This window comes from Gobius niger (genome assembly GCF_951799975.1).
Source record: "Gobius niger genome assembly, chromosome: 19".
Taxonomy (NCBI): domain Eukaryota; kingdom Metazoa; phylum Chordata; class Actinopteri; order Gobiiformes; family Gobiidae; genus Gobius; species Gobius niger.
In genome coordinates, this window is record NC_136870.1 from 8,566,894 (window position 1) to 8,593,417 (window position 26,524).

Consider the following 26,524-nt stretch of genomic DNA (forward strand, 5'->3'; position numbering starts at 1 on the left):
AACAACTGCCAAAGTGCTGACCAATAATGCTCATGTGAGATTGGTGAAATCATGAGGTATAAATTGAAGTAAGAAAGTGTAGCTCTGTATTGCCTGATCATGACTGAGAGTGGAGGTTTACACACACACACACACACACACTCAGGATCTTCTTTTGGCCATGTTCTAATAGACATCCAGTGACAGGACAAAAACAGGTGGCTACACTTTGATGTAAGAGTCCAAACTCCATTATAAATGGTCCAACTTGACCATTACAGTGACACCTGTTGACCGACCCTCATAGTTACCTCTCAGCTTTCTGTTTGCAGCCTGTAGAACTGGGAGTGCGGGTCTCTTCAGCAGCATGGTGTCCACCACAACCACCTCGTGTGGGCTGTTCCTGTCCCTGTCCCTCCTGATGACCCATCCCGCCCTCTCTCAGAACCCTTCAGTCACTCAGGTGTCCGTGGCTGAAGGGGAACCGTTCATCGATCCCACCACGCTGGCTAACCAGACCAGTGCTAAGTACACAGCCACCACTCAGAACACTCCGCCTGAGACAGGCCTGTCCACTCCCAACAGCGGAGGGGACCCAGACGATGAGGACGGCCCTCCAGCGGGAGGTACACGCTGTCAGGGCTACTATGACGTCATGGGTCAGTGGGACCCTCCGTTCAATTGTAACGCAGGAGTGTTTCTGTACTGCTGCGGCACATGCTTCTACCGCTTCTGCTGCCAGTTCCGACAGCAGCGGCTGGACCAGAACATCTGCAACAACTACGACACTCCCATCTGGGCCAACACGGGCAAACCTGTGGCCACCATCACTGAGGGCGGAGCCGACCAGGACCGCGACCGCACACACCTTATCGTCTACATCATCTGTGGAGTGGTGGCCATCATGGTGCTGGTGGGCATCTTCACCAAGCTGGGACTGGAGAAGAGCCGCGGGGGCAGCGGAGGAGCGGCGGCTCAGGCCGATTTCAACACCAGGTGAGCTGCATGTCCTGGGTAGGGCTGTACTGAGAGGGTTGCAGCAGGATGTCCATGTTACAGTCATTTGCTTTAGTGTCACCAACTGGGATTGTGGTATTATGCTCAAGCAATCTCTAAACACTTACTCACCTGGCAGATCCTGTGGCAACCCTGAGCGAACAGACTCACTGGCAGTAGGATTGTATAGCCTGTACATGGGTAGCATATATGTATCCCTAGCATGTGTGATGTTTAGACATCAGAGTTTGTCAGACCTAACACTCACAGAGGAGAAGCTGTAGATAGATACCTAAAACTCTGGATTTAGTTAGCCTGTTGGCTAACTGTGTGCTGTCGCTCTGTGGCTGTCTGCGTGCTACATTAACCCCAGCATCATTGAACCTGCCTGACCATATTCACCTCATCAAACCTGTTCTGTGTGGTCCCCAACACTGTCTTGTGTCTCATCTGTCGCACTCTTAAATATACATTATTTTTATTACTTCATTAAAAAACTTTTTTCAGTATTACTCCATGTTTAGCCTAATTACGCGCTTGCTAGCATTACCATTAATGTATTTGTATGTATTCATGCATACAAACCATGCTTTCGCTCATGCCATTTTTCTTGTTGCTAATTTAAAAATTCTCTTTGTTTTCTCTTTTTCTGTCGCCATCTCCGTGCTTTTCTCATTGGACATTTACATGCATCTGTATTTGACCCTGTGTGTGCCATTGCTTTGCTTTATAAGCATGATTTATGTTTGAAATAAACAAAGACCTTTGGAATACAAGACAGACGGCTGTAGTATTTCTTTATAAGGCTTTGAAAACACTTCTGAACTATTTGACCAAGTGAGAAGAGAGAGAAATTAAAAAGTAAATAATCAAGCTTCCTCCCCCTCCACCCCGCCCCGTCCTTATTCCCTGTGCATGTGATTGACAGCACCAGGGATTCTGATTCGTTGCAAAGACCAGCAAAGGGGAGACTTTATAGGTTTAAAACTGTAAAATGGTTAAGTATTTCACTTTTTTGTATTTGCTCAATACAGAAACCTATTTCTGTCTGACTTATCCCCATGTGCCTTCTTGTTGTTTGTAGATCATTTACCTTATCAGTATAAAACATGACATTCTTGCCTCCTTGTTGTGCTCGGTCTCATCCTTCATGGCGGCCCCTCTGTTGCACTGCCCCACTGCTTCCTCTGCGTCTCAATTTGACCAGACCTGCGCCCCCGGGGCCACACATTCTCCTGGAGTCTCTACCTCCACACACATGTAGTGGATTCATATTTTCCGTGGGATGCGACGGAAAGAGCATAAACACCACGGTGACGGTTGAGCTCTCCTCCTCCTCCAGATTAGACAAATTTCACTAAAGATTACAGCTCTCCCGCTCCACACTTCTCTGCCTGCCTGCTCCTGCTCTTATTAGCCCGCTGACACAAATCCCCCAGTCCAAAACTCTATTCGCAACTGAGCCCCTGTGCACTCGACTAGATATGAAAATAACCCATACTTCAAGTTTAAAAAAAGAATGTCGGAAACATCAGACACTCAGCTCGACCATTGAAATGATGCAAGCCCTTTATAAACACAAATATCAATCCAATTGTAACAGCAAACCCATATTGAATACAAATATTATGAATTTAAGTTCAACATATGACGACAGGGTTCTCCTAAAGAAAAAGAAGAGAATCTACATTTCAGTGGCTCTTTCCTGGCAAACTGAAAATAAAATGATTGTACGGTAAGCAAGATAGATATAGATATAAAAATAGATCTAATATAATAAAGATGAGCGGGTCCCATTGAGCCCCATTTATTGAAAAAGGTTCCCGAGTCCTGTGTGAACCTTATCTCCTCCTGTTCCTTAGGAGGGCAAAAAGGCGGGAAGCGCTGCTCTCCAGAAGCGGGCGGAGCCTCCACAGAGCTCCAGAGCTTGATTGACAGGCGCTGGAGCCAGTTAATGCACTGAAAATGCTTCCAAATTTCGGGCTGATAAACAAAAACTAGCGTGGTTAAAAATATTTCACCTACTCCAGCGTGGTCACATGGGTCATAGCGATTTTTAGAAAAAGAAAAACTCTTTGGAGCCAGACTTTTAAGCCGTTCTTGGGACGTTTGAAGTCCCATTAGAATCAATGCTCCCAAGTTTCTCTTGGAGTCACCCCTGACCACCAGGGGGTGGTATTACAGCAATGTCAGCTCCCGCCATAAGGACCTTACAGCATGTTCCAAACCTATATTAGGGCTGGGACAAAATATTGTTTTGCAATATATCACAATATGCCTTTATTTGTGATACGTGTATCATATCGGAAACCATGTATCGCAATACGAGGATGAAAACGCAACAAAAAAGCAGCAAAAGCTGATGAAAAAAACAATGAAAGGGCAGCAAAAAAGGGACTATAAAAAGGATGAAAGTGCAGAAAGTTAGTGACAAAAGGTTGCCAAAAATTGATGAAAACTCAATAAAAACCCAACAAAACAAGTGACAAAAATTAGATGAAAAGAACATGATAAAAGTGACGATAACATGGCAACAACGCAAGGAAAAAGGTCCGTTAACATCAGTTTTTCTATGTCTTGGCTTTCACATGTGGCGTTACACTGGCCTATAGGCTGAAACTTTTTAGATTTGGGTAAAGCCGAACTGGAGAAAATGCACTCGGTTAAGGCGGGGGGTAAGAAGTTAAAATGCCATTTGCACTTTCCAAATGTTTCACTCAATGTCTGACTTGGGGAAACTCAGCTTGTGCTTTCTTCAATTCACTCGGCTAAAGTCTTGCAGTTCACAATGACAAATGATAATACTTACTTGCATTACAACAAAAACACATCATCCCAGCCATAGCCTATATATAAACTTACATATAAACTTTATACTTTATATACATTAGTCTCAAAGGTTTGCACGACATCAGTGTTTTTATATAATTCATAACTGCCTCTGCTGCACATTATTGCCAAAGTCTGCTCTCTCACAAGCATCAAAGCACTATTTACTCCCCACAAAAAAAATACAATAATAATAAAATAAAAATATTGTGTCTCTTTTCTCTCTCCAAAACTATTTTAAACCAATAAAGCAACATTAGATTTGTGAAAAGCAGCTCTGTGATAAAGCCTCTTGGTAGACTGCTGACTTTCCCCGGTGGACTTTACGAGCGCGTCCTGGAAGCCGAGGCTGATTAGCTCATTTAAATCCCAGCAGTTCTTCTGAATCAGCTTTGAAACTTCCAATCCACATGATGCACAGATACACACACGCACACACCTCCTAATACCTCCACACCGAGCTACGTGCTAGCATGCTGCGCTAATCCTGTGCCAACAAAGCTACGGAGCGGCGCCTCAGGTCACACATGTCACATCTCATAACAAGGCCACCAGAAGACCAAACAGTTCGTGACCTTCTCGTGCCCAACACATTTCCATACGCAATAAAGGACTGCGATCTGGGCTGTTTCTAGCTTAGCGGGGGCTCCGTGCAGAATTCAGAGGTCGGAGGCGCGCATTTAGCATCGTAAAACCATCCCAAAACCCGCGGACATGCGGTGTGTGGCGGTAAGTTCCGTTACACTTTGTTGTCACCGCGCCTCTTTGATGATTCCATCGCCTTCTCTCTCACTCAAAGAAGCGCTGATGGCCTTACATTTGAAATTAGTATTGGACAAGTTTTTTTTTAACCCGCTGAAACTTTGAAAAGCTGCCCAATCCCGCGGGAATACTGCCAACCTGGCAACCCGGCTTCATAGATGGAGGCACTTTGTCATAGACCGTACAAGCCGTGTGTTTCGGGAGGACACGGACGAAATACGCAGAATCACAAACATGCGTGATTGACATCGATATAATAAAATAAAGATGAGCAGGTCCCATTCAGCCTCATTCACTGAAAAAGATTCCCAAGTCCTGTGTGAACCTTAATGGCCGCTCTGTCTCCTCCTGAGCAGCATGTTCCTTAAAAGGGAAAAAAGGCGGAAGCCCTGCACTCACGGGGCGGGCGGAGCCTCCACAGAGGATTGTCAGATTGATTGACAGAACCATCAGAATCAATGCTCCCAAGTGTCTCTTGGATTCGCCCCTGGCCACCAGGGGGTGGTATTACAGCAATGTCAGCTCCCTTACCATAAGGACCATACAGCATGTTCCTGCACATTGGTGATTGATGAAGATGGCACAACGTCATGAACCACATGACTAGCCCCATTGATGGCAATACAAAAAGACTCCAATTTGAGGCTTAGTAGTTTTTATTTATTTATTTATTTATTTATTTGAGCATACATTTTGCTCAAAAGGAGTAGGCTGAAGCAAAAGCTTATGAGCGCCTACCCCCAACTCAAAATGATGAACTTTTCATATCTCATAGTATAATCAGTGTAAACAAAACAACAACAAGGAACAATAGCAAAGAAAACAAAACAAAAAATGAAGAACTCGTTTCCTTTCAGAACAGCTTTTTGACTCACAACCACTGTTTGAACTATTCACATAATAACAGAAGCAAACACTATTACACTATTACTATTTCCTGCAAGATCGCTACAAAGCAAGTAACAAAGCGACCATTCATATATTTCTTTCAGTTTCCAATGCCAAATATCAGCCACATTCACTAGTTTTCATGACATAAGGGCACATTAATACACGTATTATAGTCCGTGTTCTTGTTGCTCCAGTTGTCATTACCAGGCTCAAGACAATTTTAATCTCTGTGCATTTTTATTGTATTTGTATTATTTATATATATTTTATTATGTACAGTGTATGATGTGACCCCTACATCGAGTGGTGCGTTAAAAAGCCGGGTGTAGAGCGGGCCAGTTGAAGAGGGCAGTAGCTCTCTTTTAACATTTAACACTTTATACAACTAAAAATAGAAAGGGCAAATGACGTATTACCTCCGGAAACTGTTAGCAAGCCGGCTACTCTGGAAAACTTTGAGAATCCTGTATTTTGGTCAATTTATTCTTCCTTTGTCCGTTAGCATTTAGCCGTCAAACATTGCAAAAAACAAACCATCCAGATGTTTTCAGCTGTTGTCAACCCATCAACCTCATTTAGATGATTTCAAAGCCTTACCTAAACATCATCTAATAACTTGTTTATTGTGGAGAAACTTCAGAAATGATGACATTCTTACCTCGCCATAAGCACTGGTTCTCTAATGCTCATATGGCAGATGTCCTTACTAAGGGGCTACGTCATAAATACCCGGATTGTCGTCTTCATCAATGGAAACAAAACCCGACTGCAGGTATGTTTTTAATGGGGATATAACTTTGTATCACAGCCGAAAGCTCAATACCTCATGTCAAGTCATTGTTAATTATCCAACGAGAGTCTGCAAAACTCCGGTGCCTGGACCCGGCTCCGACTATAATTAACATTTCAAATTAGCCACAGCGAAAGGTAGCGATGGCATTTGGGCTGCACATGTCAGCGAGGTTGGGGACTAGGCCCGGAGGCGCCAGCATGTACCTCAGAGCGGCGAGAAGAGGCAGAGGTCGCATGGTGCGCTCACTGGGCTAATGCGGACACGTGTTGGGGACAGGCATCCATGTGTAAAGTGTGCGCGCAAGTGAGGCGGCCACCCCAGCTGCTAGCAAAAGGCCAAAAAAATCTGAAACATTTAAATGTGACAAAAAAGTACCATATTGTCCAGTTTGAAAGCAAAAGGAGATGGTTTGGGAGCAAAGTGTGCGGACACTTTAAAATGAACACCAAAGGTTATACAGTTACAGGAGTTAAATAGTTTTACTTATAAACTAAATTAAACAACAGCTTGTGTAGTTAAGACAATTTGAGAGCTTGAAATAATCCAGAAAAGGTAGATGGAATACTTTCTTGAGAAATATGGGGGACTACTTCATGAAATCAGCAGGTGGAACTGAGCATAAATAGCAATTGAGACGGAGAAAGACTCAGTATATGCGGGAACAGTCCTAAATGGATGCATGAAACAAAACATTTACAACGAAATCAATTGTAAATCAACATGACATCGACATTACAGCACGCACATTGTAGACACGACTTTTGTGCAGACAGGGGGCGCTCTGTGCAATCTTCAACCTGGCGCTGTAGCATGGACAGACTCCCATGGCGATGTTGGTGCACCATTGTTGGTACGTAAGATACCCACTTCTCCTCGAGCAGCGCTGCAGTTGCGCCCGGCGGGGAGATCGGGCCCATTGATGTGTATGTGACTACATGCCCCCTATGGGTCGGAGGGCAGTCTATAGGGGCCGGTTAAGCCCAGCATGTTATGTAACAAAGGGCACTGGTCGAATTTGGGGCAACCACATCAGCGATAGTCAATAACTCCGCCTACACGCAACCGACTCTTACGTCTGTTTCGTGACAAACTTGCCATTGTCCACACCATGGTGTTGAATAGATCAATAAGCCAGGATGTGGAAACAGCATAGATCAGCTGATAAAAACAAGAATCCAAAATAATGGGCAGGTCAATCCCCTTTTCTGTTGTGTGGGCAACAGGTCTCACCCACCTTAGAGTGAATGAAAAATGCATGAAACTGTAAAGCCACTTTGAACACTTGGGAAAACGCAATCAATGACAAATGCATTTTTACTGCATACTACTATGTATATATACATAGTAGTATATATGTATATATTTTATTGAGTTGATTTTTTTTTTCTTTTTTTCTAATTTTAAGTCCCCCAATAATTACTTGCCTTCAATCTTCTTTGCTCACCTCTAAAGGACATTTTTGGGGCTTTTAATGTCTGCCCTCTGCTGGCATTTTGTAAAACTGCATTTTCTATCAGAGTTATTTACTTGACACAAGCATTATTTTTTAACTTATACAAAAACACGAAGAGTAAAGTGTCTAAAGGTATTGTACAAACTTGTACATGAAGCCTACACAATAGAGCTAATGTTTCTTCAAAGTAAGTATTTCCTAATGGGATGTAATATGTTTGGTGTACACGTATTATTTTTGAGTAAACGTAACTGTTCACTCCCCACCTCTGCACACACCAAATGTGTCCGGCTCAAATCACAAGTGACCAATCTCCCCCTGAAGCTGCTGCACACCTCCACTCCTCTCTGGTTGCTTTTTGGACGAGTTTGCTAAAATATGGGTCAGCGACTGCAGAGCTGACTGTCTTTTTGGTTTGTTTGCTGTACACAAAGCGCCATATATACAGTATTTATATATACAAAGAACATAATTTCTCTTCAGCATCAGCTCTTAACTACACCCGATCATCATTTCTCTGTACGTGTTGCAACAGGAGGAGCAAAAAAGCATTCAATGAGCCATCAGTTGACCTCTGGCGTTGGCGTTTTTTTGTTTTTTTGGCAAAAAATCCAAACTGTCTTTTGAGAGGGTAAAACTTTGTGACTCAGCCTCGCGACTGTCAAGAGTTGAGCTCACAGGACCAGCCGCCTCACAGTGAGCCGGCCCCTCGCTCCATTTCATCCGCTCCCAAAACTTCCATTGGGCCATCTGCTAAGCGCTGCTAACCGACATGGGACCAGCTAAAAACAAACCAGCCACACAACGGCTCAGCAACTGGCACATGCAAATATAGGAGCCGAGGGCGCGCGGTTAATTATTTATTTCTTTTGCATCGCATTAGAAAACATTTCGCGCTCCGTGCCCTCGAGGAAAGGGCACGGCGACGTAACCCGACGACATCTGCTTTATGAACGAGAAAAGTTTGGAAGGATGATGGTGGTGGTGGTGGTGGTGGTGGTGTGGTCCGCCCCCTGCTGATGTTTTACATAGCTAAGTTTTGTAACAACTGAAGTCCTATAGTTATATTTGCTTGACTCAAAACATATCAGACAAGGGTTTACGTTATAGCACTCAGTCTACACTTGGGATGTGTAATGGGTCTGGAACGGGATGGATGGATGGATGGATGGATGGATGGATGGATGGATGGATGGATGGATGGATGGATGGATGGATGGATGGATGGATGGATGGATGGATGGATGGATGGATGGATGGATGGATGGATGGATGGATGGATGGATGGATGGATGGATGGATGGATGGATGGATGGATGGATGGATGATAGATGGATGATAGATGGATGATAGATGGATGATAGATGGATAGATGGATGGATAGATGGATGGATAGATGGATGGATAGATGGATGGATGATAGATGGATAGATGGATGGATGGATGATAGATGGATGATAGATGGATGATAGATGGATAGATGGATGGATGGATGATAGATGGATGATAGATGGATGATAGATGGATGGATGGATGGATGGATGGATGGATGGATGATAGATGAATGGATGATAGATGGATGGATAGATGGATGGATGATGGATGGTAGATGGATGGATGATAGATGGATGGATGGATAGATGGATGGATGATGGATGGTAGATGGATGGATGATAGATGGATGGATGATGGATGATAGATGAATGGATGATAGATGTATGGATAGATGGATGGATGGATGGATGATGGATGATGGATGGTAGATGGATGATAGATGAATGGATGATAGATGGATGGATGATGGATGGTAGATGGATGATAGATGAATGGATGATAGATGTATGGATAGATGGATGGATGGATGGATGGATGGATGGATGATAGATGAATGGATGATAGATGGATGATAGATGGATGGATGGATGGATGGATAGATGGATGGATGATGGATGGTAGATGGATGGATGGATGGATGGATGATGGATGGTAGATGGATGGATGATAGATGGATGGATGGATAGATGGATGGATGATGGATGGTAGATGGATGGATGATAGATGGATGGATGATGGATGGTAGATGGATGATAGATGAATGGATGATAGATGTATGGATAGATGGATGGATGGATGGATGGATGGATGGATGGATGATAGATGAATGGATGATAGATGGATGATAGATGGATGGATGGATGGATGGATAGATGGATGGATGATGGATGATAGATGGATGGATAGATGGATGGATGATGGATGGTAGATGGATGGATGATAGATGGATGGATAGATGGATGGATGATGGATGGATGATGGATGGTAGATGGATGATGGATGGATGGATGGATGATAGATGAACGGATGATAGATGGATGGATAGATGGATGGATGATGGATGGTAGATGGATGGATGGATGGATGATGGATGGTAGATGGATGATGGATGGTAGATGGATGATGTATGGATGGATGGATGGATGGATGATAGATGGATGGATGGATGATAGATGGATGGATAGATGGATGGATGATGATGGTAGATGGATGGATAGATGGATGGATGATGGATGGATGGATGATGGATGGTAGATGGATGATGGATGGATGGATGGATGATGGATGGTAGATGGATGATGGATGGATGGATGGATGGATGATGGATGATAGATAGATGGATGATAGATGGATGATAGATGGATGGATGATGGATGGATGATGGATGGATGGATGATGGATGGATGGTAGATAGATAGATAGATAGATAGATAGATAGATAGATAGATAGATAGATAGATACCATAGATATATAGATAGATACCGTAGATAGATAGATAGGTACCGTAGATAGATAGATACCATAGATAGATAGATAGATACCGTAGATAGATAGATACCATAGATAGATAGATAGATAGATAGATACCATAGATAGATAGATAGGTACCGTAGATAGATAGATACCATAGATAGATAGATAGATACCGTAGATAGATAGATAGATAGATAGATACCATAGATAGATAGATAGGTACCGTAGATAGATAGATACCGTAGATAGATAGATAGATAGATACCGTAGATAGATAGATAGATAGATAGATAGATACCGTGGATAGATAGATAGATAGATAGATAGATAGATAGATAGATAGATAGATAGATAGATAGATAGATAGATAGATAGATAGATAGATAGATAGATAGATAGATAGATAGATAGATGAAAAGGCGTCCAATATCGGCAAAAACGAGAAGAAAACGAAAACACAACAAAGAAGTGACAAAAGAGCGACAAAGCAGCGACTAAAGAGTGACAAAAATGGATGTGGGATTGCAAGTCAATGGGGGAAAATTACAGATATCAATATGAAACTTGTGTAAAGAGAGCAAACTGTCCTTTCTTTAAATGAGTCAAACGCGATCCATTCAGTGTATAGAGGACCCAGAGCTATAGTCCACACATAGATTCACTTATCTCTCGATTGGACTCGTCAATCGTCCGCTGGCTCTGTTGTGACTTTACATTCACATGTGCTTTTACACGGTCAATACATGAGAACGACTGCACCGCTGTCCTAAATACTATAGTGTGTAGCCCAGGCTGGAGGCAGAGCATCGATGTGGGAGAGCTACACAAATTATTGGAGCGGGTAGTTGATACATAAAACAATGAGAACGGGAAACTCGAACCATGGATTAAAGGCGATTTGTGACCGATCTGCATCAATGATAATGTTCACGTATGTGTCAACCCAGAACATGCACCACTGGACAATCCTCCAGCAAGGAACTCTGATGTGTGAATATAAGGCCATTTATTTGTGTTTTTGTTGATGGGGGAAACAGATTCACAATGCTCTGGTGGACACTCGACTACCTCACTCCTACGTCTGTTCCGCTGCATTTTAGTTTGTCTGGCACAGCCCCACCACTCGACCACCTTCCTCCTTCCATCCCCGACAGAAAACTCCAGTGAAGCTCCGCCAATGCTCCACATATCAGCCACACACCCCAGAGGCAGGTGCACTTTTTTCTGTGTTTTTTTTTTTTGGTTACAGATTAAAAGTCCAAATCAGCAAGTTGTTTGAGGGATGAGCCAGAAGATGAATGTGTGAAGGCCCGAGGCTCTGAACGGCAATGACTCAGACAGGAGGGAAGGGAGTATAGGAAGACAAACAGGGCGGTTTAATGCGGAGGGGATTTAGGGCTGGGTTTGGGAGTGGGAGGGGGATGAGTTTACAAATAGAAGAAGACATCGTTTGTGCTTTACAGCAGGAGAGAAGGTAGGCATAGGCTTTTGTGTGTTTAAGCTTTGATTTAAATGGAAGTTTCCCGTCCTAACGCTACACATTCGAGGCTGAGAAGACATTAGAACAAGCTCATTGTCTTTAAAAACCTCTTAAACCCCACCCAAACGGAGCATTGACCCAAACCATAAAAGCGCCTTGATAAAAAGCGTAAAAAAAAAAGTAAAAAGTTTTAAAAATGCAACCAAACAGGCGACAAAAAAGTTGCAAAAACACAACAAACACAAAACAATAAAGCGACAAAAACGTAACAAAACAGGTGACAAATGATGAAAAATGCAACAAAACAGTTACAAAAATGTGGTGGAAAAGCTTAAAAAATACGACTTAAAAGTGACGACAACATGGTAACAACGCAAGGAAAAAGTTTTGATTAATTTTGTAGGTCTTAGCTTTCAAATGAGGCGTTACACTGGCCTATAGGCTGTAAACTCCAGTCAAGAAGCTTTTTAGATTTGGGTAAAGCCATACGGCGCAACATAATTATATGTTGCGAGATATTTTTCTCTAATAAAAACACCAGTAGTTTAAAGGGATTATACAGAGTTTAAAAATGTTTAAACTAAGTATTTTCCTCCCCCACATGTTCCAGCCATGTCCTAATCTGTAGAATGAGCCCAGACCTGTTCACCACGACTGCCTCTAAAATCCTGCACTGTCACTCAAAAAGTTGTTACTTCGGGCCAAAAGTGCCGTCATGCACGAGCTTAATATAGAAGCTGCAGTTATGCGTAAGACCTGAGGTGGCAGTAGTGCACATATAATGACCAACTTGCATCTAGTCCCTTTAAGTAAAGGCTTGTGATTGATTCTACATATTGCGTAAAATGTCAAGTGTGGCTTTAAGAAATAATGTAATTGTGAGAACCGAGCAGGTACTATACCTGATTTTTTTTCTAGTGAGACAAATTTTGTTGAGTATATTGTAAACTCAGACATTTTTGGAAAAAAACACAGTCCATCTAATTACAAAGCATTAGTATCAATTTCTTGAACTGAGTTTTCGAGCATTTCTGTGACAATGAGCCTTAAAAAGTGACCCTGCAAGTTGTGAAATGCCTATAAACTCGTCCCAATGGAGAATCCGTATATTACAAATACTGTATGTCAGAATAGTTATGAATGAGTTTGGACCACAACTAACATATTAAGTTTAGATTGCACATTTTTCCTAACTATTCGCCCCCCCTGAGTGTTCTTGAAAGCTGTAACGTATGGGTCAAAAACAGGATCCAGCTCTGCTCGTATTGCACCTTTCCGCTACTTCTGTGACATCGGGTGTTGGATCTAGCGCCCCCCGGCTGTCACTGTGGGGTCCTCAAACCTGCGCCTATGGAGGCATTTGGGCTTCGTTTGCACATTACAGGCACCGGCGCTTGAATAATTGATCGAGGCCGAGAATACCATCAGCACTGTAAATTCAGCAAACACACGCTGAAGAAATGTGTTTATTCAAAGTGGTGAGATTACGAGGGAGGCGTCAAATACGGGAACAGAATTGGGCCAGCAGCTAATGCACATGAATAAGCAAAATGCACTTTAAGTACACTATAGACTCGTCCCTTCCCATAGTACAACTAGACAAGGTACTGACCGTATAAAAGTACTTTTGCACTTTTCCACAAAATAAGTTGAGCAAATCTTCCATTATTCCGTGAAATATTCTTTGGAGGGGCAGAAGATTGACTGACAGTTTGCGTAACATCACCGGTTTGTTTCTATTTTCTTGCATTATACTGTATCTATAGGTTGGATCGTCTGAATTATTAACACCACATTTACAGTGAGTTACAGTGTTCCCATGAGATCAAACAGAGATGTCCTGCACACATGTCCGCACATCTGTCACCGAAGCCCATGAGAACAACTGTCCAGCTGCTGTAACATCAGAGGGTTCAGTGATGTTTGAAAACACACATGAACAGGTGTCCTTAGATGCTCCGTTTACAAACACAAGTGATTTGATGGGTCCCCATGATTACAGTTCTAAAGGTCAAAGGAAATCACGCTATGATTGTCACAGATTGTTACAAAAGTTACAAAGGAACCCCTGATGTCAAATTCAGTGCTACAGGTGTAACACTGACGACAAACAGTCGAATCAGGCAACAATGAACATAAATAAAAGGTAAGAAGAACATGTTGTCAAAGGGACAGCGCAGCTTCCAGATAAACAAGGACGAATGTGAAGATAAGTATGTTAAAGTTAGAGCTCCGGGTATAGGAGAAGTAAATAACCGATGTATTATTGATTTTGGCATTGTGCAAAGGCTGAGTACATGAAGTTCCTGTGTGATTTGACAGGACCCTGACAGATCTGTTGAAGCAGCAGGGCGGTGAAGTGAGCACAGTGGAAAACAGCAGTACCAGCCCCCCGAGCTCTGAGAGGGCCAACGGGACCTCCGCCCGGATACTGCGCAGCCGAAGCGGTGAGTACTGCAAGTACTTTCAATATCCCTGACCAAAACACATGGTATTCAGTTGGACTAAACCTGAGAATACCTGACAAACTGCTGTGGTCATCCATTTGCATAACAACAACATAACTAGCAGGATCTTCTCATGTATATTCCGTATTTTCCATCGCAATTTCTTTTCATAGTTTTGGCTGGACTCACTTCGGTGCGACGTATATATCAAAATCTATAATTTCACATGTTCTTTTCACACTAACTGACGCTAGAGGGCGCTCTAGGCTTGTGTGCCAGAGTCTGCTACTCCTGTACCAGCAATAGGAAGAAAGTTTGGAGTGAGCGAGAAACTTTTGAGGGAAAAGTGGTTACTCTTACTGCAATGAAGAAAACAAAAAAACACAGCTAGAGGAACGAGCCTCTCTTTCGCTGCCGGGAGAGGCTTGTCAACAGTGCAGTTACGCCCACATGCCCAGGTAGTTGCCAAGGCTGTTGTGACTTATATACGTTTTTTCTTCATCATTATGCATTTTATTGTTGGTGCGACTTATACTCCAGAGCAAGAAATGACCTAATAATCAAAGTAAAAAAAGAAAAAAAAGAAAAAAGGACAATATATACAAATAATGCTGTTAGTCTTCACTTTACGGCTTCCAAAAAGTGAGAAATACACAACCAACTCAACGGGGACAAACCTTTTTCTTTGTGGAAAGTGAACTGCCAGTCCGTTTGCACACCGCCACCTACTGTTACGGACTTTTAAATGGAACAAATGTCATGTTCTTGCAGTGTATTTAGTATAGTTTATCTTTCGAATCTAGTGGAGTAAGAATAATAAGTTAACAGCTAAAAGGACAAGTATAACACAGCCCATCTAAACTCTACTCGAATACAGTGCTTAAGTAAATGTACTTTGTTACTGACCACCTTTGGCTTTTGTGATGTGCTTCATGCACATCAACAAAAGCCAAATTTCCCGCTCTCAAAATGTTTAATTGTCATGTGGGAGGCACTTTTAAAACACAGCTGGTCAAGTACCTGCAAGCAACCACACAAGGTTTATTTTAGCCAAAACAAGCTACACAACACTGCAATATTAATCTTCAAACAACTGAGAAGACTTATAGAGATTACTCGCCAGCCCCATGTGACGCCATGACACGTTATTGGGTGCCATTCCTAACCACCAAGGACTTGTTGAATACGCATGAGTTAAACATGATGAATATATCTGGTTTGAAGTCAGAATCCAATTCATAAAACATTAATGCACTTGCTAATCTTTTTTTCCAACCAACAACATCAGTGACAGCTTGGGCATGCTGCTTTGTCGATCTATTAACCTTACAACTTTGTGCATGTGCGGCCATATTGTTGACACTGAACGTTCTTTATTCGAGGGTCAAAGTTCGGATTAGAAGATAGGACATCGTTCCACGCTTCAAGTCCCCCATCAGGGCGGGGTAGAGCGATTTTCTCCTTCTCTCAGATCTGAGCTCAGTTTGGCGTGTAGCATTAGTAATTCCCAGGCTGGCACTCTCCACCGCGCTATACGAGAGCATGCTACACATCATTTGGACGGCCGTCTCTGTTTCAACACCAACTGCGGAGAGACTGTGGACTATTGAAGGGGAAGTGGGACACATGTCTGCTGCACGTGTTTAGGGCACAACGCGTTTATGCATGAAATTAATATGATAATGTATGCAGGTAACAACCCACAGGCAATACAGAGCACTCTCTACTCATCGAAATGCAACACTACATCTATTCAGCCTGACTTCTTTATGTATATATTTGGGGTCTTATGTGAATAAACTGAATGCATCTGACTGTGTTGGGGGTTGAAAGGTTCTGACTGTGCTTTAAGCGTGTCGACTGCGGAGTTTCACACATTAATGACATGATAGGCTGTATGGGCTGGACATGTTAATCCACACGGATACACTGGTAGTTGCATGGATTAATTGGGATCAGCCTTAATGTGTCATGGTTTTGTTGATGTATTCAACGGCTGGTGCAGATAGGGATTTAGGCTGTGTAGAAATGTCTTTAAAACTGATTGGGAGCATTGAATTGTTGTCGTGATTAGAAATATGCAACAATTTACAAATGTAGTATCAAAGCTTGAGTGTTTTTTGTTTTTGTTTTCGATCTTAAAGTGTTTCCTGCTGCCCCAACTCTTTTAGCTTTCATAATGTCACATCAAGAATTATGTGCAGATTCTGGGCGTGTTTACAGCTTTGGGAGATGGCGGAGCAAAGGTGAGGGATTGCCATAGGAATGAGGTCTGTTGATTCAGAGAGCCAATAATACTGGCACTGATATCAATCTGTTATTAAATCGTTCAGGACGAGGACGCATTTTTGGAGCAGCATTTGCCGCTGAAAAATTATGTATGAAATTTATCAGATGACAGTTTAAAGCAGTACTAAGTAACTCATGCCCCTAGAGGCCATAAGTGCCACTGCAGGTATCATAGCATGTTACGTTTTTTTTACTCATTAATTGTCTGTGAGAGTAAATACTACGCTGACAGAAAACACAAAGGGACAGAGGGTTAGGTTATAGTGTACATCCAATTACACAATGGAGATCATTTTTTTCCACTCAAACTTGCCTGTAAATGCTGTTAAAGTGGCGCTAGCCCACAGTTGGCTTTGCCCGCTAGCCTGTTAGTTTCTTCTTCGTGATTCCATTAGTGTGTATTGGTTGCTCCGACCCGATGGCAGCAAAGTTGCAATTGCGGTTTTGGCTACTAATTCTGGCCCGAGACACCAGGGGGAGATCATCATCATTTATGAAGGTAAACAAGTTACTCAGTTCTGCTTTAAAGCAGTACTAAGTAACGCGTTTACCTTAATAAATCCTTTCCGTAGTCCCTGTGGGGGTAATACAAGTGTTTATGGGATGATTGGAGGGTCTTTCATCTCCCCCTGGTGTCTCTGGCCAGAAAACCATGTTTGCAACTTGACTGCCACCGGTCCGGAGAAAGCAATACACACTAATGGAATCACGAAGAAGAAGCTAAAATGCTAACGGGCAAAGCTAACTGCGGGCAAACGTCACTTTAAACAGTATTTACAGCCAAGTTTGAGTGAAAAAAAATATTTCCATTGTATAATTGGATGCACAGTAACCCTCTCTCCCTTCGCCTTTCCTGTCAGCGTAGTATTTACTCTCCAAGACAATTAATAAGTTAAAAAATCGTAACTTGCTACGACACCTGCCGTTGCGCTGATGGCCTCTAGGGGGAAGAGTTACTTAGTACTGCTTTAAATTGTTGAAGCAAAATCTACTTTTTTGAGCTTTTAACCACTTAATCCTGTCCGTCTCCTTCTTCAACAGCAGTTCACACTTTTTATAAAGGCTACATACTTTTTGAAGTTTTGTTTTGGTCTGGATCAGTGAAGCACAAAAGAGGAATAAGTGTGCCCTCTACTGGCGAGTTGTTTAACTGCATTGTAAAAAACTTGTAAAAAGTGGGGTATTTTCAAGACAAGGCCTACATGGTGTTAAGTTATAGTACAAAAGATACCAAGGCTAAGGTGTCTTAAAGATGATGCTACAGTAATGTGTGATTCAAAACATTTGTCTGTTCGAGTCACAGGCCTGACTGGAACACTGAAGAGATCGACAAGGGCTGAGTCAAATGAACACTATTGGTTTTTCCATGGCAGACAAAATGGCAGACCTTTGGAAAAAAAAAAAAGGTCCTGCTGCTCATTACGTGCGCAGTAATAGACCACATTTCAGCTGATCACAGCCTCATGCTCGAGCCGCGGCTCGCTTTAAAGGTTAGGAGTGTCAATGTTTTCCGTTCTGTCAGATTTACAAAAAGTGCAGACGCCGGGAAGGGAAGATGTGTTTGAGAAGCCCCCAACAAACATGAAGGGAGAAGAAGGAAGCAATAGCTGTCACTTATTTTAAAGGTTTGTTGGCTGGCTCCATGGTAACTCATCTTCGGTTCTTTGATGGCTCTATCTTTCATCATTGTCAGAAGACGTGCTACCATCATTTTTTTTCATCTGCATAATGTTTTCTTCTTTGGAAAACTAGGTCTGTTTCATGTGAAGTGCAGCCTAAAATATTTGCTGTTCATAAAAGTATCTATTTCACGAATAAACCCAAACTAAGGCACAACCAATATATACACCAATAAAAGCACCAAGAGGGAAATCGGCTGCAATTTTGCCCAAATGGGTAAAATGAGCTTTTGCAAAGATCTACGGAACTATTCTGCACTCTATACACACTAGGATAAATACTTGGAGGATTTGCATAAAACTACACTTTTTCATCTCCAACATGTGTCCATTCTACAGCCGCCATCTTGGACTGTGTTTACATTGAGCATGGTGGGAAACGCATGTGTGTGTCATAAATTTAGCAACTGCAAAGAGATACATTCGATAGTGAAGATAGTGAGAATATATGCAGGTGGCACTGAGAAGTCAGGTTTATATCCATTTATTTATTTATTATTATTTATATTTATTATTTAGAACTAATTGGGAAAAAAGTGCATATTTTGGAAGTAACTTGGTTTCAATATTTAACTATATACTTTTCCTAACCCGTCAGGTCGGTATCGGCACAATATGAAGTGGGGTCGGTTGGGCCGTATACCCGAAACAAGAACTAAAACTAATCATTAAACCTGGAAGAATCACGGTCCAAATTTTGTATTGAAAATAAACTGTGGACTAAACAAGAGCAATTATACAAATAAAATATTCAAATTTAAAAACAGAAAAGGAATGAAGTGATAGTTCTTCTGACACAGCTAAGGTGCTGCTCCCAGTGTGTATTTTTGAGTTGATCCCAAACGGGCGCCTGCTGAGGTGACACAGCAGAGGCAGATCACTTGTACACCTGTGCGATGCTGCCCAGCGGGAGAGAAGATGCTGTTATGTAAGTCATTAAGCAGCGCCCGCCCTTTACTCCCCGGCTTAAAGGATCCTGATCTCGCTCGGTGGTGCCAATAAAGCCGTGTATGCGCATGCTGAGATGATGAGATCCCAGTGAGCGCATGGACAATAAACCTCACTGCTGCCAGAATTTACCAAATTTAAAGATAATGCAAACCTAAAGCCTTCTCCAGATATATTTTGGATGAGGAAACATGGTTAAAAGCCTAAAAAGATCTATTTGACTTTAATTGCTCCTTTTTTATTAACCTCTTGTAACTTGTTTACCTTAATAAATCCTTTCCGTAGTCCCTCTGGGGGTAGTGCAAGTGTTAATGGGATGATTGGCGGGTCTTTCATCTCCCCCTGGTGTCTCTGGCCAGAAAACCACAATTGCAACTTCACTGCCTCCGGGTAGGAGCCACCAATATACACTAATGGGATCACAAAGAAGAAGCTAACAGGCTAACGGGCAAAGCTAACTAGCGAGCACCACTTAAACAGTATTTACAGCCAAGTTTGAGTGAAAAAAATGATCTCCATTGTGTTATTGGATGAACAATATCCCTCTCTCCCTTTGTCTTTTCTGTCAGCGCAGTATTTACTCTCACGGATAATTAATGAGTAAAAAAAAAAACGAAACATGCTATGACACCTGCAGTGGCGCTTGTGTCCTCTAGGGGCATGAGTTACTTAGTACTGCTTTAACCCCACATGAACCAAGCACATTTTCTCCAGTCTGGCTTTACCCAAATTTAAAAACGTCTTGAAAAAAACATGTCAAAATAGCAACAAAAGGAACAAAAAGAAGCCACAAAAGAGTGAAAAAAAAGCAATGAAAAAATGTTGCGGCAACAATGCAAGGAAAAAGATCCTTCTAGACCAGTTATGTAGGCCTTAGCTTTCAAATGAGCCGTTACTCTGGTCTATAGGCTGTAACATTTTAGCTGAACTAGAGAAAATGCTCTCAGTTAAGGCGGGGGTTAAGAGGTTAACAAAGCTTAATGAATTTTGCGTCAGAATTTGTGGACATATGATCAACAGACCGAAACTTCCTGAACTGTCGAGTTTGACGACATTTATGGATTTACTTCTTTAAAAACGCCCGGGCCGTCTTCAGCTCGAACACAACAACATCCTTGCACCGTACCTCGTTTGACAATCCAGAACCTTAAGAATCCAGTCACTATAAGCTGTAACAGGTGGAATTCTGCTCTACAACCAATTTGGACTTGGGACAGGAGCAGGGATTTTGGATAGAGAGAATCCTTTTGAGTATTGTTCGCCAACTGGCTTCATATATACAAGTATACAAGATACTCCAAGTTGATGTAAGGCCACAAACTGATGTAAGAAATGGTGCAATCTTCAAAACACAGGATTTCTGCTCACTAATCTACAACCTGCTGAGGGGGTCATGTCTGTGGATTATATTGGATCATTTCAGGCATATTTTTGGCACATTTAATAACACTCCAAAATCTCTGCAGCTAATCATCTTAAGTACATCTTGCTGATTTAGTAGTATGTAGGTAAAAGCTCTTATTAGGTTAGGTATCCTTATCTTTAGGGCAGGAGTTTGTGAACAGTAGTAGTACACGCAACAGTAACCGTACTTGCCCCCCTATTTTCCTGTTCCAAGTACACGTGAGTATGTTGTTCCCTGAGGCTGACATCAAATGGATTGTGCTCTCTCTCTCTCTCTCTCTACTACTACTACTTTGTTCCATTGTTCGTTCAGTTCATTTCCCGCAATACCGGCCGGACATCAGGAGCTGGCACATGTAAAGGGGGGGCTTCGAGAGCTTAGAGTTTGTGGTCTGGCGTTCAGGACCAAATCTGACTTTTATTGAATGGTTAACATGGATTTTTTTTGGTGTAAAAAGCTGAAACTTTTTTTTTTATTTCTCTTTAGTTTATTTATTTTTACCATTTCACCTTGTACAAACACAGAGGCAGTATTAAAGGACACTAGAAAAAGCTGTAACACTGAGGGGCAGAAACAAATCACCAAAAAAATAACATGTAATATAGGGGAATCTCCACCGGAAAAGCACAATCTCACAAGACTGCTTCAATTCTCAATACAAATGTTGTTTAAAGGTGAATTATGCAACTTTTTATGTGGGGAAAAAAAAGGTATTTGTCCTTGTAGTGTGACCCTGCTGTATGAGTGGTCAGCATAGTGCCTTTACTTTCCATCACAGGGGTCTCTAGGACACTCCAGGATCATTAGTTTGGATGGTTTTCACTGGTGACGGACCCTCCTAAGAAACTCTACAAAACAAGTGATCCTTGAGCGTTGTAAAGACCATCGTAATCCAAAGTAAAGGCACCATGCTGACCACTCAAACAGCCGCTGTGTCTAATACGCACAAATACCCACTTTTTTCCACATAAAAAGTTGCATAATGCACCTTTAACCAAAATTACTATTGCGGATCGAGACAATAAGTCTGCTCAATTGTTGGCTTATCTAGACTACTTCACCAGAGAATAACTTTGTACAATTTTATGTTAAAAGGGGCTAGATGCAAGTTAGCCATTTTATACTCACTACTGCCACCTCAGGTCATAAATGTAATTGCACCTTCTATATTAAGGTCATGCATGACGGCACATCGGACCGAAGTAGCACTGTTTTGAGTGACAGTGCAGGATTTTAGAGGCACATTAGGACATTGTTGGAAGATGTAGGGGGAGAAAAATACATAATAATAACATAACATTATACAACATTTTTAAACTCTGTATAGTCCCTTTAAAGCATAGGTGTCAAACTCTGGCCCGCGGGCCAAATTTGGCCCGCAATGTAATTATATTTGGCCCGCGAGGCTATACCAAATGATTACTCGAGCTGGCCCACCGGTATTATACATTTTTTTTCATATTTTGCATATCTGGACTATTAAGTTATATATTGTATAGTAATAAGTTTTGCTTGTTCCATATTCAATGTTAAAGGAATAGGCCACCGTTTTTACATACCGAGATATGTTCTTACCTCACTTTAGCCGAGTTAATATATCCCCGTCTGGTCTTTGTCCGTGCGCTCTGTCAGGCAAACGGAGCACATACGCAGCACATACGCAGCCTGAAGACTTCCCCGCTCACTTCCGTCAATAACCTTTAGGAGTTACTGCGCGGACGTTTTGCTCCTCGGATCATTATGCCTCACAATATAGTCCCCCTTTTTATCTGCTTATAAAATCAACATGCTACATTTCTGTGTAAATATACTTCGCATGAAAACACTTCACGTAACTTTATTTAAATAGGGAACACGTGGAAGAGCTTGGTAGCTTCTATCGTGAGCTTTTTTGGAGCTATATGACATGTGGGAGAGGCTGGGTATGTGCTCCGTTTGCCTGACAGAGCGCACGGACAAAGATATATAGGGGGATATATTAACTCGGCTAAAGTGAGGTAAGAACATATCTCAGTATGTAAAAACGGTGGCCTATTCCTTTAAAGCAAATCTTGTTTGGGTCCATATTAAAAGGTTCATTTGTTCAATGGTGGCCCGCGACTTTGTTCAAGTTTTACATTTTGGCCCACTGTGTATTTGAGTTTGACACCCCTGCTTTAAAGTATGGCCCGGAAACTTCACATATTCAACAACAAATCATTTTATTCAGGAAAAAGATGACGTGATTTGTAGATTTATTTAAAACAGACTGAAAATGGCCTATACTTTCCTCTTCCCAGTCACCTCTCCTCTGGAAAACCATTTCCTAGCACTTGCACTGCCCTCCTGCCAAAAGTGAGCATGGCATTTTAACATTGCACTAACATTATTCTAACTGAAACACTTTGAATTTGGAGCTTCGGGCAAATTGCTGTAAAACATGCACACATTCTCTGCCCGAGATGATTAGCTAAGGTGACACGGTGCTAAACATTAGGCATTACATAAGGAGAAACATATTTCGCCGCCGGGCTAATTTGGCACTTGATAATTTGAAGGCAAGACACAATGTCAATTTTCATTCATTTTGATATTTCTCTTTTTCTAGAACAATACCATCTGAACAACTCGCCGTTCGGACAAGGGCTGCCGCATGCGCAAAGCATTCACAGCGCGGGGGGGCTGAACAAATACACCTCCCTGAAAGCAGTGGGTAAGTGCAAAAGAAGAATAACTCTAAGTGACATTTTAACCTTTTTCGAGTACAGTAGGTCGGCTCAAGCGACCTAACCTTGGAGACAACCCCCCGTGGCTATTCCTCACTCACACATTTGATATGTTTAAGGTGCAAAGTAATAAACATAAGAGAATGAAGGTTTTTGCTTTTACATATACAGTGGATCAACTAGCTCATTTTGTTAAGTATTTGGTGAGACTACGCCAGTACAGTGTAGGGGTCATTTTTCAAAAGACAGCTCACAGAAAAGAGCTGTTTTGGGGGTGGCGAATTGACACTGTAATCTCGGAATTGTAGCCAGTAACTGTATTAAAACAAAGTTCTCACCCGGTCTTAAAAAAACAACTGTGCATCAAACAACAACAGACCGAAAACGACGCCCTGGGGAACCCCTTAAATATAAATAGACACCGTCAGTGCCACTCTTGTTATGACAACCATGAAAATAGCTCCCGTATTGGAAAAGGAAGTGTCCGAAATACTCTCTCAGAGACAAGGTTATGGTCCATGTGGCTTTGGGCAAGCAGCGGTGACCTTAGTGTTTAGTGTATTTAAATAATTCTCAGTGACATTCATGCTAGTCCGTGACACATGCTAACGCACTCTGGGCAAGGGTATTTTTAAACCGTGCCCTGTACCCTACACACATATAGCGTCTCGAACATCTTCCGCTCCACAGTGCCACCCGCGGTCTCCTGTTAGCCCCGCGGCGTTCCCGTGCGTTAGGAATACCACACTAACCTTAAGGCCATTATGTGACACGAGGGCTCTCATTTGATCTTCTTCAAGCACGCCTGTTCTTTCTTTCTCTGCACATGAAATATACATAGGCGCTGCACCAGGTATAGAAGCTGGACCTACATGAAATTATGAAAAAAGTGGAAAAATTATTAATAGGAGGGGGGGAAAGTAGGTGTTCCCATACTATGCAGCCGGTAATATCTTATTTTGATATTCAGAACTATTCCAAAGGTGACTGGCAATGCATAGTAAATTGTGTTCATAGAAAAGACACATCACCCACTTAATAAGTCTTAACTGGAGGTGAATATAAAAAGTCTGTGCACCAGGCGAGAAACTTTTCACTATAATCATTGTAGTTAAATCGTCGACTGGACCGGGTATGGTTGAGTCCAGTCGACAATTAAAGCTTCACTACAATAACAAAACAAATGTTCTTATATTGGAAGATTTTTAAGTCTTTCTGTGTTTTCTGCAGCGGACAGTGCATCTCACAAATACTACAAGAGCTACCCCCTGATGGACTTCTCCCAATACCAGCCGGTGGTGCCCCCGGCCTTCCCGCCCAAAGACAAGTCCTACCTCCACCAGCCGCCGCTCGCATCCCCCCACGACCCCCACAGCCCCCTGTCCATCACCATCCCCTCCCAGGCCCACCTGGAGCACACCCGCCTCCCCAAAACCACCACCCACCCGCTGCTCTCCAGCTCCGCCTTCAAGGCCTGGGAGCCCAGCGCGCGCCACGTCCAGAGACAGATCTCCGCTCCCGGGCACAGCACGACCCAGATGCACAACCCAAACCGGAGGCACACGTACACGACGCGGAGGCGCCCGAGCGTGGAGGACGTGCCCGACCTGTTCAGCCAGCCCCACAGTGCCATCTACGGGGCATCGGGGCAGGGGCATCACATCCAAGGGGGGCATTCTGCGCACCCCATCACGCACTTCACCCGGCCAAAGAGTTTCTCCACACACAGCGCTACTGAGGTGACTGTTTGAGAGCTCTCAGATTAAATGTATTAATGTTTTACATGTACCTCTGCGCAACTCGCCTCAAAATGCAAAAAAAAAAAAAAAAAAATCAAGACTGAATTTGGGAATGTGTTTGGGACATGTTTTGGAAACTCCGGGACCTGCAGTATACAAAGTTTTAGAGAGACAGACCTACAATGTTATGTGAGTAGACAGAAATACACCTGTGGGTTGCAGCACAAATAGCGGCTCAAGTAAATAAGTCTTGTTTTTTTTAATTACTTTTGGTTCATTCAGGGCCTCCGTAGGAACAACAAACTCCAGGAGGTATTGGAGTCTTAATTAATTTGAAGTATGGGCTGATAGAGGTCAACTGGAAAGCTCCTGGAAAGCACTATTTGTTTTTTTTAATTTTTGTTACACTTGTAAATTGTACACACACTACCTTTAAATACATTTATATTACATGTTTTGTATGAAGTCAGAGAACTGTTGTAAACAACTTTTGTCAATTTTTTTAATCCCTGGTGACCGTGATCAGATGCCTCCTCTGGCTCGTGTAGGCAGTGCAGTAGAGCATTAGGGTAAATGTAACATAGCCTATGAGCTTGTTGTGACCAAATGTATGAGAGAAAGGCCCGTTTATAACTTCTCACGATCGCTCTGTAAAAGTATCCCGTGCAGTCTGTTAACTTTTCTGTTAACTAACTTTTCTTTTGTTACTAACCTTTCCCCCCCCTCACATCCAGCGCACATCTGTTCCTCTGCTCAGTCCTTTCCCCTTTAGCATTTTTTTTTTTCTTTCCTCCCCTCAATCCGGTGCACTCTGTTTTTGCATTCTGTGCCATCAGGCCACGCGCACAGGGACAGCCTCCCGGGGGTCGCATTAACTCTGCGGTGAGGACAATGGCACCATCACGTCAGCTTCCATCAGCCTCCGTCCCGCCAGAGCCCGGGTGTATAAGGGCCAGGGGCGGCTGCTCTTTAGAATGGAGAGAGAAAGACAGAGGGCAAATCACGCAAAAACAAAAACATACACAGAGATGGTTGTTTTCATTTTTGTAAAAGGGTAGAGGGAGTGGCACTGGATGTAGCTGTAGTTGTGCCAGTTGTTGTCAAAAATCCCCCTGGCATTTTTTTTGGAGGGGGAATTCACAAGGCCCGGGAGCGCAGCCCAACTCTTCTATACAGGGCCTGGACAGCAAAGGACACACAGCTAGGGCGAGCGTGCGACAGTCCTTAAAACTTGCTAATGGTAGTACGAGTTATGCACAAGCAACACTTTAAATTATAACACAACTACTACAAAAATGTTATGCACAACGGAGAGAAGAC

At 42.5% G+C, this 26,524-nt stretch overlaps 1 protein-coding gene across 1 annotated transcript; it reads left to right on the plus strand.

The window, feature by feature from the left end:
• The first annotated feature begins 250 nt into the window (after positions 1–250).
• On the plus strand, positions 251–25,252 carry shisa8b (shisa family member 8b). Its single transcript, XM_079577618.1, has 4 exons — positions 251–975; positions 14,315–14,439; positions 23,348–23,452; positions 24,696–25,252. Exons 1-4 carry the CDS (start codon positions 347–349, stop codon positions 25,214–25,216), a joined length of 1,380 nt encoding a protein of 459 aa, XP_079433744.1. The 5' UTR covers positions 251–346; the 3' UTR covers positions 25,217–25,252.
• The last annotated feature ends 1,272 nt before the right edge of the window (positions 25,253–26,524 follow it).